General features: G+C 38.9%; 1 protein-coding gene and 1 long non-coding RNA gene across 16 annotated transcripts in view; one reads left to right on the top strand and one right to left on the bottom strand.

Annotated features, from left to right (window-relative positions):
- The window catches only part of LOC139358171 (uncharacterized), a 43,334-nt gene extending 38,866 nt beyond the window's left edge, over nt 1-4,468 (bottom strand). The window contains exons 1-2 of the long non-coding RNA XR_011612718.1: nt 4,337-4,468; nt 1,995-2,064 (exon numbers count right to left, since the gene is read on the bottom strand). This is a non-coding gene — a long non-coding RNA (uncharacterized lncRNA). The remainder of the gene's footprint in view (nt 1-1,994; nt 2,065-4,336) is intronic.
- Nucleotides 4,272-14,189, top strand: part of LOC105477193 (tRNA methyltransferase O) — a 51,821-nt gene continuing 41,903 nt past the window's right edge. For 9 of the 15 annotated variants that reach the window (XM_071078061.1, XM_071078060.1, XM_071078059.1 and 6 more), the window contains exons 1-3: nt 4,272-4,429; nt 10,184-10,358; nt 12,931-13,088. In XM_071078061.1, coding sequence (XP_070934162.1) covers nt 4,354-4,429; nt 10,184-10,358; nt 12,931-13,088 — 409 coding nt within the window. In that variant the 5' untranslated portion in view covers nt 4,272-4,353. Of the gene's footprint in view, nt 4,675-4,827; nt 5,017-5,077; nt 6,372-7,215; nt 7,825-10,183; nt 10,359-12,930; nt 13,089-14,189 lie in introns of those variants that run through there. The other 6 variants (XM_071078063.1, XM_024791411.2, XM_011733586.3 and 3 more) reach the window with 6 other exon arrangements.

Below are 14,189 nucleotides of genomic sequence, written 5' to 3'. Positions count from 1 at the left end.
ATTCTCCTTAAAAGATATTTTGGAGTGATGAATGTAGTTACTTTTGTATTTGAAATTTGATTTTCTATTTTTACTTTTTAAATATTGTATTTGTGCAAAATGTACATTAAATAATTATTACATGCTTAACTGTGTGGATGACATCATGTTAAGAACTGTGGAGGTAAGAAGACATATCTAACACCCCACGGTGGGGTTAATTTGGTTTCCTGGGGAAATAAAACAGAAAGCAAATAATTACAAAAGAAAATAGTAAGTGCTGGTGCCATTTGAATGGTAGATACAAACAGAGAATGCTCACTTTTTGCTGGAGTGACCTGAAAAAATTACACAGGCATGAAGCCTTGAAAGATGGAAACGATTTGCATAGATGTGGATAGCAGCATTATTGTATGTGACAAAGAGAACGGTGAGTTCAAAACATGTTCAAAACTGCAGGCAAACTACAGTTAATATAGAGTCCATATGAAATAGCAGTAGGCTTTGCATGCTAAAAAGCTCATATTAGTAGAGCACAGAGAATTTTGCATACCTAACCAAGAAATATATCACTTGTTAAATAATGGGGAATGAAGTAAGATTTTTGAACAACAGAATGGCAATTTTAGTATTTTAGGAATATGACAAATATGGTGATAATGGCAAAGATTAACTGAAAATGACAAGAGACCAGGGCAGGAATAGAAACTCTTCTGGATGGGAAGATGTCTGAAAATCTACCCTGGTATTTTTTGTTTTCAGTTTTCCTTCTGTTATTACAGAGGACTAAGGAAATTTTTGCAAATAAAGGTTCATTCAGCAAGAACACACTTGCACAAGCTTTCCATATAGGCACTGTGTTAGGTACTAGCTACATCAAAGAACAAGACAGGGTCCCAGTCCCTCAGGCATTCATGGTATAACGAACATGAGAGAGCAGTGGTTCTCTCAACTCTCCTGGTACATTAGACTCGCCTGGGAAGGTTTCGAAAATATATATATGTCCAGACTTCTCCCCCAGGGATTCAGATTCCCCCATCTAGGTGACATACAGGCATAGGTATATTTATTTTTTAATTGTTTTATGCTTCAAATAATAGTTTTTGGAGGAATAATTTTAGAATTACAGAAAAGTTGTCATGATAGTACAAAAGTTACTATATACCTTTTTCCCAGTTTACACCAATGTTAACGTCTTACATAACCATGGCCCATTTGTCAAAACCAAGAAATCAGGATAGTTACACTATCATTAACTACAGACATTCCGTTTTCATGAGTTTTTCCACTAATGTCCTTTGTTGGCTTCAGGGTCCAATCCAGAGCTTTTTATTTTAAAAGCTCTCCCAACAATTCTAAAGTGGAGCTAGGGTTGAGAACCACTGGTACAGTGGGATGTTACAATATTGTTTCCCTCCTATCTGCCTACTCCCTTTTGTGTGTACGTTAAATTTTTTTACCATCAGGATATATTCATTGTACAATGATTCATACCCCCATTATATTTATTACACAACATACTGAGGGCAGCACAACCACAAAATAGTTTATTTATTTATTTTTTTTTTTGAGATGGAGTCTGGCTGTCTTGCCCAGGTTGGAGTGCAGTGGCGCCATCTTGGCTCACGGCAAGCTCCGCCTCCTGGGTTCACGCCATTCTCCTGCCTCAGCCTCCCGACTAGCTGGGACGACAGGCGCCCGCCACCACGCTCGGCTAATTTGTTTTTGTATTTTTAGTAGACGGGGTTTCACCGTGTTAGCCAGGATGGTCTCCATCTCCCGACCTCGTGATCCGCCCTCCTCGGCCTCCCAAAGTGCTGGGATTACAGGCGTGAGCCACTGCGTCCGGCCACAACCATGTAATAGTTTCTTACCTCTCGATGACACTTCAAGATTTATACTTTCACATAAACTGTTTTATCTGATCTGTACAAAAGTATGTGAAATAGGCCAGGCGGTGATTATCACCCCCACTTAAAGATGAGGGAATAACATCATAGAGGGAAGGTACTCACCCAAAGTCACATCTGACTTCCTCAGTGCTTTTTGTTTCTTCTTTGGAATGTGCTTCTGTCTCAATTTCACCTGCCAGAGTGGGCCAAAATTAGAGGAAAAAAAAAAAGTAAACTGAAGTCTCAAGTTCTAAGAGTGTTGCATTAAGATGGACGTTAAGAGATTTGCATATGTACAGTGTACAGCAGCACAAAAATGAGATGGGGGAGTAGAGGGAAAGAGGAATGCAGTACATTAGAGGAAGCAGAATTTCTCTCTCCACCTCTCAGGACCCTTTCTGCTTGCCCTCTTAAATCACTCCTGTATTCACACACAACTTCTGCCTTCTCACCATTCTTGTTCAAACATCAGTATGCATCTAAAATTCTTCTGGCGTTCTTGGCTTAGAACCTTGAGGTGATAGAATTAAACTTTTGCAAGAATCCTAGCTTGACTTTGTGCTGCCCTCCTCTCAGGTTCTTAGAAATCCATGAACCCTATGATATTATATCCAAAATGATGTGTGAGATGGTTCAAAGCTTTGATTCTCAAAGGGGTCCTTCACCCAAATGAGAGGTTAAGAATCACTCTACTGAGAAGTGCTTCTCAAAGTACAAGCTGAAGACCACATAATTATTTAGGTCATTTCTTTAAGGCAGATTTCTAGGTCTTACCTCTGGAGGAGAGGTTAAGTCTTACAAACTGCAAATAATCACATACAATTCCAGACAAGATAATAAGAACTTCAAATCATAGACTAATAAATGTGCTGCATATTTCAGTTCCTGTTTTCAGTCAAGAGACATTTTACCTTTAAAAGAGGTATCAATCTATTTCACTAGTATATTCAAATAAGCTTTGCATTTCAGTACTTGTCACACTTAATAATTACATATTTTTTGTGTGTGATTATCAACATCTACCATGCCCTCCAGGCGGGCAAGTATCTCTCTCCAAGTCTACTCTTTCCACAAATTAAGCGGGACTATCATTTTCAGCAACATCACCATCTAGTGGCAAGTGCAGTAATTCCGGCCCAATTTTACACACATACACACACACTGGTTTTCAAACTTGTTTCTCTCCAGCTGCACAGAACTGTTCCTCCTAAAAAAAAAAAAAAAAAATGGCAGCCTTTTCCAAGTTGTCATGTAAAAATGACCTGCCAAAAGACACTATATGCATTTGATCAGTTTTATTTCATTTTTTAAACCACAATCTTTAATTATTTGGCTCCTACTGCTGGTTATTTTCTACTAGAAATCAATGACAAATGGACAGACATGGAAACATCTTTTCATGGTTTTTAGGCTTTTCAATCTGTGGACTCATATGCTTTTGAATATTTTATACTGCAGATGTTAACAGATAAAAAGATAAAAGATTAAAAATTTTCTCCCATAAAGAGATTTATGTACATAGAAACTAGCTATAGGTGAGAGACAGCATTACAAGTGGGTAAAAGATAGGCTATCATTGCAAGGACAACTGGCCATTGCATTGGATTAAAAAATTATTCATATTAGCTCCTAGCTTCTCAGAGCTGTCCAGAAACGACAATAATCCCCACAATATACATGGCATGTTGACTCTTAAAATTCCATCCTGACTTCAGTTCTGGTAAGGTGTGGAGCACAAGAAACAGTTCCCACTCCTTAACCCCTAGCACATAGTAGGGCTCCTTTATAATATTCGCCACACTTGAAATAAGACTTATTTGGGGTTGTTTCTGACAAAGCATAACTTCTATTATGGAAAAATTGAGGCATAAAAAGGATAATCACATCTGTTTTCCCACCACCCAAAGAGATTTTTTTTTCTTTTTTTAGATACACGGTCTCGCTCTGTCACCCACGCTGGAGTGCAGCCTCAAACTCCTGGGCTCAAGCGATTCTCTCGCCTCAATCTCCGGGGTAGCTGGGACCACAGGCGCTAGAGGAGAATTCTTAACATTTCTTAACGTCCAGTCCTTCCGCTCTGTGGTAATTACATATACACATCCTTTAAAAATTAGGGTCATACTGGACGTGTAGGTTGCTTAACAATGTTTCGAGAGAGACATAGTTGCGAGTTCTTCATCGAGGTGTGTTGCCTCTCAGAAAGCGCGGGAACCCGGAGCCGCAGCCTGCCCTGGGAGGGCGGGCAACTGCAGGAGTTCTGTCTAAGATAAACGAGATTGGGGTCCCGGAAAGGAACACGCCCCGGATAGGGGTTCGACGCCCCATGGAGACCTCCAAAGGTCCCTCAGCGCCACACTGCGCGCGCGCGCACTCTCCTGGGCTCGCGGGACCCCGCCGGCGAGGCTACTGCGCATGCGTCAGGCATGGAGCGCGGAAGCGGAAGGTTGGATGCGTCGGGTAGGCACCTCAGCAACCAGTAGCCATGCGCGGCTTGGAGGAGCCGGGTCGTCGGCCTACAGCGACCCCGTGCGGCTGCGTGAAGCCGGCTCTGGAGACAGGTAACTTCCAAGAGACTGGCAGTGCCACACTCTGGAGAGGTCTTCGTTGCCAAGCGGGGTGTGAAACGCAAGATCTGGAACTGACGTGCGTCATTCTTCTACCTACGGCGAAGGCACGGGTCATGTGCTGCAGCGACCACGTGATGTGCTTCGGCGAGTGGGATGACGTCATCGGGGTTGTTCGGCTTTGTTACAAGGCTTGCGCTGTCCGCCTAGTCTTGGCTCAGTAGCTGGAGCAGCTAAGTGTAGCGTAGCGGCTTTTCTCTTAGGGGTTTCGTTGCCATAGTATATGGGGGGTGGTGTTAGGCGGGTTAGGAATTAGTAAATGCCATAGGAGAGAGGCATCCTGCGCTGTAGGAACGAGGAGAGAGAAGGGGAAAATTTCGGTCGGAGAAAATAGTTTTAAATTGGGCCTAGAAAGGCATGAATTTGTTTCTGTTTACTCACACGTTTTCATAGAGGAATATTTTAGCTTTAGAAACTAGAAAGCGAATGGAAGAGAATTAAAATAGCCTGCCAGAGAAAGCCATTGTCAATATCTTGGTGTCTACCTTCCATACTTGTTTCTTTGCATACACACTTGAAAAGTGAGATACTATACGACCGTACTGTTTAGTAACTTTAAAAGAATTTTAAAAAAACTTAACAGGGCAATTAATGTTAATTTTAACACTTTGTTTTGTTATTATTAATTTTTGTAGAGGCAAGCTCTCACCATGTTGCCCAGGCTGGTCTCGAACTCCTGGGCTTAAAAGCAATCCACCTGCCTCAGCCTCTCAAAGTTTTGGGATTACAGGCGTGAGCCACTGCAACCAGCATAACGCTTTGTTTTAGAGATGTACTCTAATTCGTGTAACCAGCTTCCTGTTACTGAGCATTTAGGTTATTTTCAGTTTAAATTGTTCTAAAAGAAAGCTCTTGAAGCCGAAATGTTTGTGTACATTCTAAAGTTTGAACTTTGTTAAATTTCTTGGAAATGCTATTACCTGGTCAAATGTGCTTATTTAAAAAAAAATTGTTGCACACTGCCAGATAACAGGTCTAATATTTTGACAGGAAGGAAAACGCAGCAGCCAGGGCTCAGAAGTCTACACAGTATAGGTTTGGGGAGCTAGAAGTCTAAAGTGTTAGATGGAGCAGGGAGGTGAGAACCTTTGGGTTCTGATTGTGAAGAACCTTGAGTGCCAGGCTAAGAAATACAAAGTCTGTTAGCAGTAGAGACCATGAAAAGTTTAAAGAGTTAGCATAACACGAGAAACTCTAGGATTGTTGAGGATTGGTCTAGAGTATTTTGAGAAGGGGAAGAACTTGCAGTGGAAACAGAAAGCCTAAGAAGGGTAATTTCATAGTCCAGGCAGAAAGGAAAAGGACCTGAACTTATTTTCAGAGCAAGATATGTAGACAATCCTATATACAAAAAAACCCCACGTTGATTACTTACTGGCTTTTTACTTATTACGCAGTTAATACAGTTGTAATATTTAAATGAGGAAAAAGCCTGAGCAGGGACTTTAAAAAGCACTCCTTGCTGGGCACTTTCTATTTTACTGGATGCTTTCCATATTTTATTAGTACTCTTACAGCTTTCCAAAGTAGGTATTATCCTTGTTTTATAGATGAGAAAACGGATTCAGAGAGAGAAGCTAGTTTTTCCCATGGTCACAGAGCTAGTGTAGTGGCCCTGTGTTGTTTTTATCCTTTCTCCATTCTGAAACCAGTCCTAATTCTCGTGCTCCTTTGAGGAACCACTTCTCCCCTTTTCCATGAGATTCTTGTGCTGGTTTTTGGTATACCTGTGCTCATTTATCTCTATTCCTGCAAAGGCTCCTAGCTAGAATTGTTGATTTACTTGTCCTTCTCTGTCAATATACTGGAAACCCTTGAGGATGAGAACTGGTTCTTATTTGTACCCCCAAATCCTTAGCACAGTGCTTACCAAATGGTAGGTATTTACTGTTCTTTTGGGTTTTTGTTGTTTTGAGATAGGCAAGAAGACCAGAATTCCTCTGGACAAACAGTGTCAGGTCTCTGCTTCAAATAGCATTTGTATTTCATAGCCTTATCCCCAGCCTCCTGGGGATATATATATTTATATTCAGAGAATAATATATATATATTTATATATATTCAAAGAATATATAAATATGTCCCAGAAGAGTTCAGATGTATTAGAATATGGATATTTGATATTTTGAGATTGGTCCCAAACAGAGTAGCAGAGTTAGAAGAACTCTTACAAAGTACCTCTTCAGTATACTTTCAGTTCGTTGCTAATCTAGTGTTGTCTTGCTTATGTTCTTAAGGAGATGCACAAAGAGGATAGAAATAAATCTAATTGGCAGCCATATCATATGTGTAATCTGAAAAACAGGCATAGACTGATTCAGTGAAGTGATGAATCAGCTATAATATAAATTCCTAGGCTCCAAATCAAAGAGTCAAGGGCGGACGACTTTAATTACGTTACTGCTGATAGGACATTTTCCATGCTATTGAAGTATGGTGTGAGGGTCTCCCCAACCATTAATTCCACTGTAGTAGGAGTTCTTGGTTTGTATCTTTTCTCCAAACTTAACACAATGTCTGGCAATTGTAGACACTTGGAAAATAGTGTTTCTCTCTTCCTTCCTTTCCCATCTTTCTCTTCTTCTTTCTTTTCTTTTTTCTTTTCTTTTCTCTCTTCTTTCTTTCTTTACTTTTCTCCTTTTTCTCTCTCCCTTTCCTTTCTTTTCTTTCCTTTTCTTTTTTCTTTCTTTTCTTTCTCTCTCTTTCTTTCTTTTCTTTCTTCTCTCTCCCTCCCCCCCCCGTCTCTCTGTCTCTCTCTGTCTCTGAGTGGAGCAGGGCTAACTCATAGGCAGTGTGCCCAGAGTATCAGCCAGAAAATGTCCCTTGAACAAATGAAAACGAGACACAGGAATTTTGTGGCTGGGTTAGGAGTCTTTTTTGGCCATTTATCTTCCAGACATAAAGAAGATGCACCAGGTCGTTTGGCCTCAGTTTCTTCATTTTTAAGATGTCTGCTATATCTGTTCCACAGAAGCATGGATGAAGATCAAAAAGAAAAATAACAAAAAAACAAAAAACAATGCCTATAAACATACTTGGAGAAAAATTAAAGTTGTCAAAGACATACAGAGTATGGATGGATCTTAGCCTCATAATATTGAGAGAGAAAAAGCAAGTCTGAGAAGACACCTTACAGTTTGGTGCCAGTTTTTATAGATCTTAAAGGCAAAAATCAATGAAATGCTGTTTAGGCATGCATGTACATGTAACAAAATCATACTTTGAAAGGAAGTGAGTGATAAAGACCAAATCCAGGCTTCTGTTTATCTCAGAGGGAAAAGAAGGGTGTGAGATAAGAGGAAAACAACCTAAAAAGACACAAGTTGTTGGTAATGCTCTAGTTTTTGGGATGGGTGGTGTGTACATGGGGTTTCATTATATTATGCTGTATAACTTACATGTATGTTGCATATAATATATGTATCAAATAATATAGCTTCTAGAAGTGAAGAGTAATGAAAGATACTGTGAGGGACAGCCCCGGACCTGGAGTCTTACTGCTTATGCTGGTAGGGTAGATTTAAGGAAGCAGGAAATAAAATGAAAGTCTGAAGTGTCTTTATGTCAACTTTGAGAAATTGATAACGCTCCCATGAAATGTGAAAATAAAAAAGTTATCGATAAATTCAAAGTGGTAGCCATGGAAACCTTAGACTTTAAATTTATATTGATAGTGTCTGGCCATTTTTTTTCTTTTGAAATATGTTATTAAAAAAATTGATTTTTTTTTTTTTTTTTTGAGATGGAGTCTCACTTACCTAGGCTGGAGTGCAGTGGCGTGATCTTGGCTCACTGCAACCTCCGCCTCCCAGGGTCAAGTGATTCTCCTGACTCAGTTTCCCGAGTAGCTGGGAATCCAGGCATGCACCACCATGCCTGGCTAATTATTATTATTATTATTTTTATTTTTTTACTTTTAGTAGAGATGGGGTTTCACCATGTTGGCCAGGCTGGTCTCAAACTTCTGACCTCAGGTGATCTGCCCGCTTCAGCTTCCCAAAGTGTTGGGATTACAGACATGAGCCACTGTGCCTGGCCTAATTTGTGATTATTGAAAAAATTTCAAATATTATAGAAATTACAAAGTTAAATTTAAAGGTAGTTTAAAAATCTTACCACCCAGATAAACCACTGTTGAAAAAAATTGGTGAATATTGGCCAGGTGTGGTGGCTTCCCCCTTTAACACCAGCAGTTTGAGAGGCCGAGATGGGCAGATTGCTGGAGGTAAGGAGTTTGAGACCAGCTTGGCCAACATGGTAAAACCCCTTCTCTACAAAAAAAAAAAAAAAACAACAATTAGATGGGCATGGTGGTGCGTGCTTGGGAGACTGAGGCACGAGAGTCACTTGAGCCTGGGAGGTGGAGATTGCAGGGAGCCGAGATCGTGCCACTGCTCTCCAGTCTGGGCAACAGAGCGAGCCTCTGTCTCAAAAAAACAAACAAACAAAAAACACACATTTGGTGCATATCCTTCCAGATAGCTTTCCAAACATACCTGTGCATGTTTAAGAAGGTAAATAAATATATAACAAATTTCCATAAGTGGGATTATATACATATTATTCTTTTACTTTTTCAATTTCCACATTAATCAGCTTAGACATACATAATCTTTTCTTCCATGCAACATGAATTTTTTGAGTACCTGCTCCCTTGCAGGCAATGTACTAGACAGTGAGAATGCAGCGATAAACAAGACAGAAAAACTCCTGCCCTCATGGAGCTTACATTCTAGAGGGGCAGCAGGCTACTGGACCAAGCCTCACTTGAAATCTACCTTGCCTCTAGATATTTTAGCACTATGAGCTTATAAGTTGTCTTTATTGCTTAAATTAGTTTATTTCATATGTTCTGTTGCTTTCAATTGAAGACGTCCTTACTTATGTATACCCAGTGTTTCCTCATCTTTCATTATTCTCTGCCTCTTATTTCATACTCCAGCCAATCAAAATAGCTTGTTTCCTGGATATGCTATGACATTTCTCACTTTTGTGTACACTATCTCCTCTATTAGAAATACCCTCATAGGCCAAGCATGTCTGTAATCCCGGCACTTTGGGAGGTCCAGGTGGGCGGATCATGAGGTCAGGAGTTCAAGACCAGCCTGACCAACGCGGTGAAACTCTGTCTCTACTAAAAATACAAAAAAAAAAAAAAAAAAAAAAATAGCTGGGTGTGGTGGCAGGTGCCTGTAATCCCAGCTACTGAGGAGGCTGTGGCGGGACAAATGCTTGAATCTGGGAAGCAGAAGTTGCAGTGAGCCGAGATCGCATCACTGCACTCCAGCCTGGGCAACAGAGTGACTCCATCTCAAAAAAAAAAAAAAAAGTAAAATAAATAAATAAATAAATAAATAAGCCCTTATAGCCCTGGCCAAAGTCACATGACTTAGTACTGGTAGCATAGAATTTTAATTATGGTCATAGTAGGTATTCTGAAAATGCCCCCTTCGTTTCATTCTTTCTTGGACCATTATTTCTAGTATATCTAAAGGGATATTACTATGTATGGAATGATTGTGTGTGTGTAATGATGAGAATATACGTATTCATGAACATTATAAAAATCATAGTTGTACAACACTAATATTTTAAAACTATGAAACCAATGCATTAGAGAAAACATGTTTTCTTACAACCTGGTTTGACCTTTTGACTAATAATTTCTTAACTAATTTTCTCCTATAGGGAATCTTTTAACTGAGCCAATCGGCTACTTGGAATCCTGTTTCTTGGCCAAGAATGGTACTCCAAGACAGCCATCCATTTGTAGCTATTCTCGAGCCTGTTTGAGGATTAGAAAGAGCATCTTTAATAATCCCGAACATTCCCTGATGGGCCTAGAACAGTTTTCTCATGTTTGGTAAGTTATTTTATAGTTAGATGTAGGATTTTGGGCCAGAACTTACCCCCAAATAAAGTACTCCAATTGAAGGCAACCTTGGAGTCTGCCATCCAGACCACCGTCATCTTTCTGTTTTGTTTTGTTTTTGAGACGGGGTCTCTGTCACCCAGATTGGAGTACAGTGGTGAGATAGCAGCGCATTGCAACCTCTGCCTCCCAGGCTCAAGGTATCCTCTGACCTCAGCCTCCTGAGTAGCTGGGACCACAGGTGTACACCACCATGCCTGGCTAATTCTTTTTTGTATTTTTGGTAGAGATGGGGTTTCACCATGTTGCCCAGGCTGGAACTCTCATCTTTTGCGTGGATTTTTTTTATTTTTTATTTTTTAAGACAAGTGCAGTAGTGAGAAGGGGGGAAAAGTAGAACAAAAAGTTCAATCTGTAACTGTCTGTAACAATCGATTGAGATAACTCATTACCTTTGGACCAGCCTGTATGGAATTTTGTACTGTATTTGTGCATATGATTGTCTGTGTCATTTAGACATCCTCAGGGAGGCTTGGGATCCACTGAGGTGGCATGTTCCATTTGCAGTTGGTTCTAATTGTGATGAATGCCTTCTGTTGAGTAGAAATTACAGACCTCCTTGACTCTGCCCCTGGGTCATTATTCTGCCCTCTAGACCAGGGGTCAGTAAACTATGGCCCATTTTTTGTAAATTATTTTTATGGAAACACAGTCATGTCCATTTGTTTATGTATTGTTTGTGGCTGCTTTTGTGCTATAGCAGCAGAGTTGAATAGTCTCTGTAGTGACTGGTTGGCCTACATATCCTAAAATATTACTCCCTGACCTTTTATAGAAAAAGTTTACAGATCCTGCTCTAGACTCATGTAGAATTAAATATACTCCTAAAAGACAAGACGCTGTAGAAATCTGGATACTTTAAGTGTTACCTATATTAGGGCCTGTGTTATACTAGCATTGTTTGTGGTCTTTTCAAATTCTGTCTGTGTTCATTCTTCACCCCAACATCAGCAGTTTAAATCGGTCTGTTTTTGTTGGTAGAGACCTAAAAATTAAGTGTTTATTCTGAAATAGTTTATTTTTCATGTTAATTTGGGGACAAGATTAGATTAGAAAGAAAATGTGTGTTCTGACCTAGTTTGTATTATGACCCTGATTGAATTATTTAAGTTATTGATGATGTAAAACATGGGTTCAGAAGTATAGAAAGAGATTTTTCCTTATCCCTCCTATTTTCCTCCTCTCTCCCCAACCCCAACCCCTCATCAGAGATTATTACTGTTGACAGCACGGTGTAGATTCTGCCAGAGCTTTTAATGTTTTCTTTTTCAAATACACATAGAAACAAATTTATACATACAGAGTGGGTATTTGTTTTTTTAAAAAAAGTATGTTTTCTTCACATAACAGTATATACCATGGAGAGCTTTCATGACAGTAGATTTACCTTTTTTTTTTTTTTTTGCTTTAATAGCTGTCTATTATTACAAAATATAGATGTACCATGTACACTCTTGTTAATGGAGGGCTATGTTGTTATTATAATACTGTGACAAACTCCCTTAGAAACATTCTTGGCCACTTGTGTATTTTTATGGACAGGATGTCAGAAGTGGATATATTGGACTAGAAGGTAAGCATATTTAGAATTTTAGAGAACTACTTCCAAATTATCCTCTGAAATTAACCAATGTATACTTCAATAATATATGCAAATGGCCTTTTTCTTACACCCTTCCCAACACAATATGTTATCAGTTTTTTACATTTTTGCCTGATGGGAAAAAAGATTATTTTGGTTTTTTAGCTTAATTTCTAAATTTAGAAATTTCTAATTATTAGTGAAGCTCAACATCTTTTCATATGGTTCTTAGCTACTTGTCATTTTTTTGTGAATTACTTATTCATGTTCTTTGCATAGTGTCCTATATTGGGTTGTCCTTAGTAATCTGTAGGAACAATTTATGTGCCACAGATACTAACCTATGGTCCATTATGTATGTAGCAAACATTTTCTCTTAGGCTGACATTTTGTAGTACATAAATGTTGTGGTTTCATGAGTTCAAATCTGTTAGTTTTTCTTCATGGCTTCTTGGTTTCGTATCTTACTTAGGAAGGTCTGGTCATGCCAAATGAAAAAAAAAAGGAAGGTCTGGTAAAATTATTTAACATTTCTGAACTTCAATTTCCTCATCCCAAAAATGGGGGATAAATTATATTATTTAAGATAGTTAAGAAGATTGCATGAAGTGAGTGTAAAATTATTTTACCATACTACCTGACAAACAGCAGACAGTAAATATTGTTCATTGGGCACTTGACAAACATCTCTTAAGTTCCTACTGTGTGCCAGTTGTTGTGTTAGCTGCAAAGGATGTGGAGAGAAGGAAGGGGGATGGTGCTATTTTCTTCCTGCTAGATTACAAGTTAATACTATTTAAAACATGATTTCTGTTAATTTGTGAAAGATTGCATTTTTTCCCCCATCAGATCATTGTGGTAAAATAACTTGTGCTCTTTTCTTATTCCATGGTTTGTTTTGTTTTTTTTTTTTTTTTATAGGATTTTGTTTGTTTTTCATAAAAATGGTCATTTGAGCTGTAAGGCAAAGGTGCAGCCTCCTAGGCTGAATGGTGCAAAGACTGGAGTTTTTTCCACAAGGAGCCCTCATCGTCCCAATGCGATAGGACTGACCCTGGCCAAGCTGGAAAAGGTAGAAGGTAACCCATTTCATTTCTACTTTTACCTTTTTCTTTACGCAGAAAAGCCTTATGAAATAAACACAGCATTCACCACTGGCTGTTTATTCAGATGAGTACCAATGATGTTAACTTTCTGAGAACCACCAGACATTGAAGAAAATACAATGATTAAAAGAATGTTAGCATTGAAAAATGTTGAAATAAACTCTCATAGGATGCTCAGAGTTTGTTTATGTTATTGCATATATCCAAAACTATTAAATTATTTAGAAATAACAAAAATTTCATAATCATTAAATTAGTAACCACAGTTTCTCTGACTTGGAATGCAGTGAATACAAAATGATTAAATGGACACTTTCCAATTTAACACACAATAACTCATTGTACATGCACATATGGAAGACACATAGACTGGTGGTATATCATTCCTTCCTTGCAGTCTTGGGGAAATGGACAGACATCATGGCTGCTGTGCTGATATCAACTGTGCTATGTGGCAGGAGTCTGGGATGAATCACACTACAAGGACAAACATTGGTCAGATTGTAGAAGTTCTAAACTAACTAGTTTTAACTGTATGTTCTTATATAATCTAGTTACACATTTATGAAAAGCAGTCCATTCTGACATAACAGGCAGCAGATGAAATGGCAGGTAAACTAGGAGTCAGGAGACCATTCCAGGCTTCAGCCTGCTGGTTGTGAAGTGGGAAAAGGAGAAGGACCTACTTCCTCTGTGATTCAACAGAATATTTTGAGAATCTTGTAAGACAAAAGTTCTGAAACTAATTTTTCAGGCTATTGGACACTAAATAGATGAGAGCAGTTATTTTGTTTGTTCTCTCCCAGAACTTGAACTCTCTCACTGGATTGTACTCAACTGGGCCTTAGGTAGTTTCCCCAGAAAAATTCAGTAGCTGATCCACCTTGACTTTTATCATTTATAATAGCTAACCAACGTGGGTAGCAAGTACTGGAAGATTTTATGATTATTTATGCAACCCACACATATTTTCTAGCACTGATTATGTGCCAGGCATTGTCCTAGGTGCTGGAGCTATAGTGGTAAACAAATCAGATAAAAATAGAAATCCTTGCCCTAAAGAACTTAATGTTT

This window comes from Macaca nemestrina, chromosome 14 (genome assembly GCF_043159975.1).
Source record: "Macaca nemestrina isolate mMacNem1 chromosome 14, mMacNem.hap1, whole genome shotgun sequence".
Classification (NCBI taxonomy): Eukaryota; Metazoa; Chordata; class Mammalia; order Primates; family Cercopithecidae; genus Macaca; species Macaca nemestrina.
The sequence above is the reverse complement of the archived record's forward strand: the minus strand, read 5'-3'. Positions and strand labels throughout refer to the sequence as shown.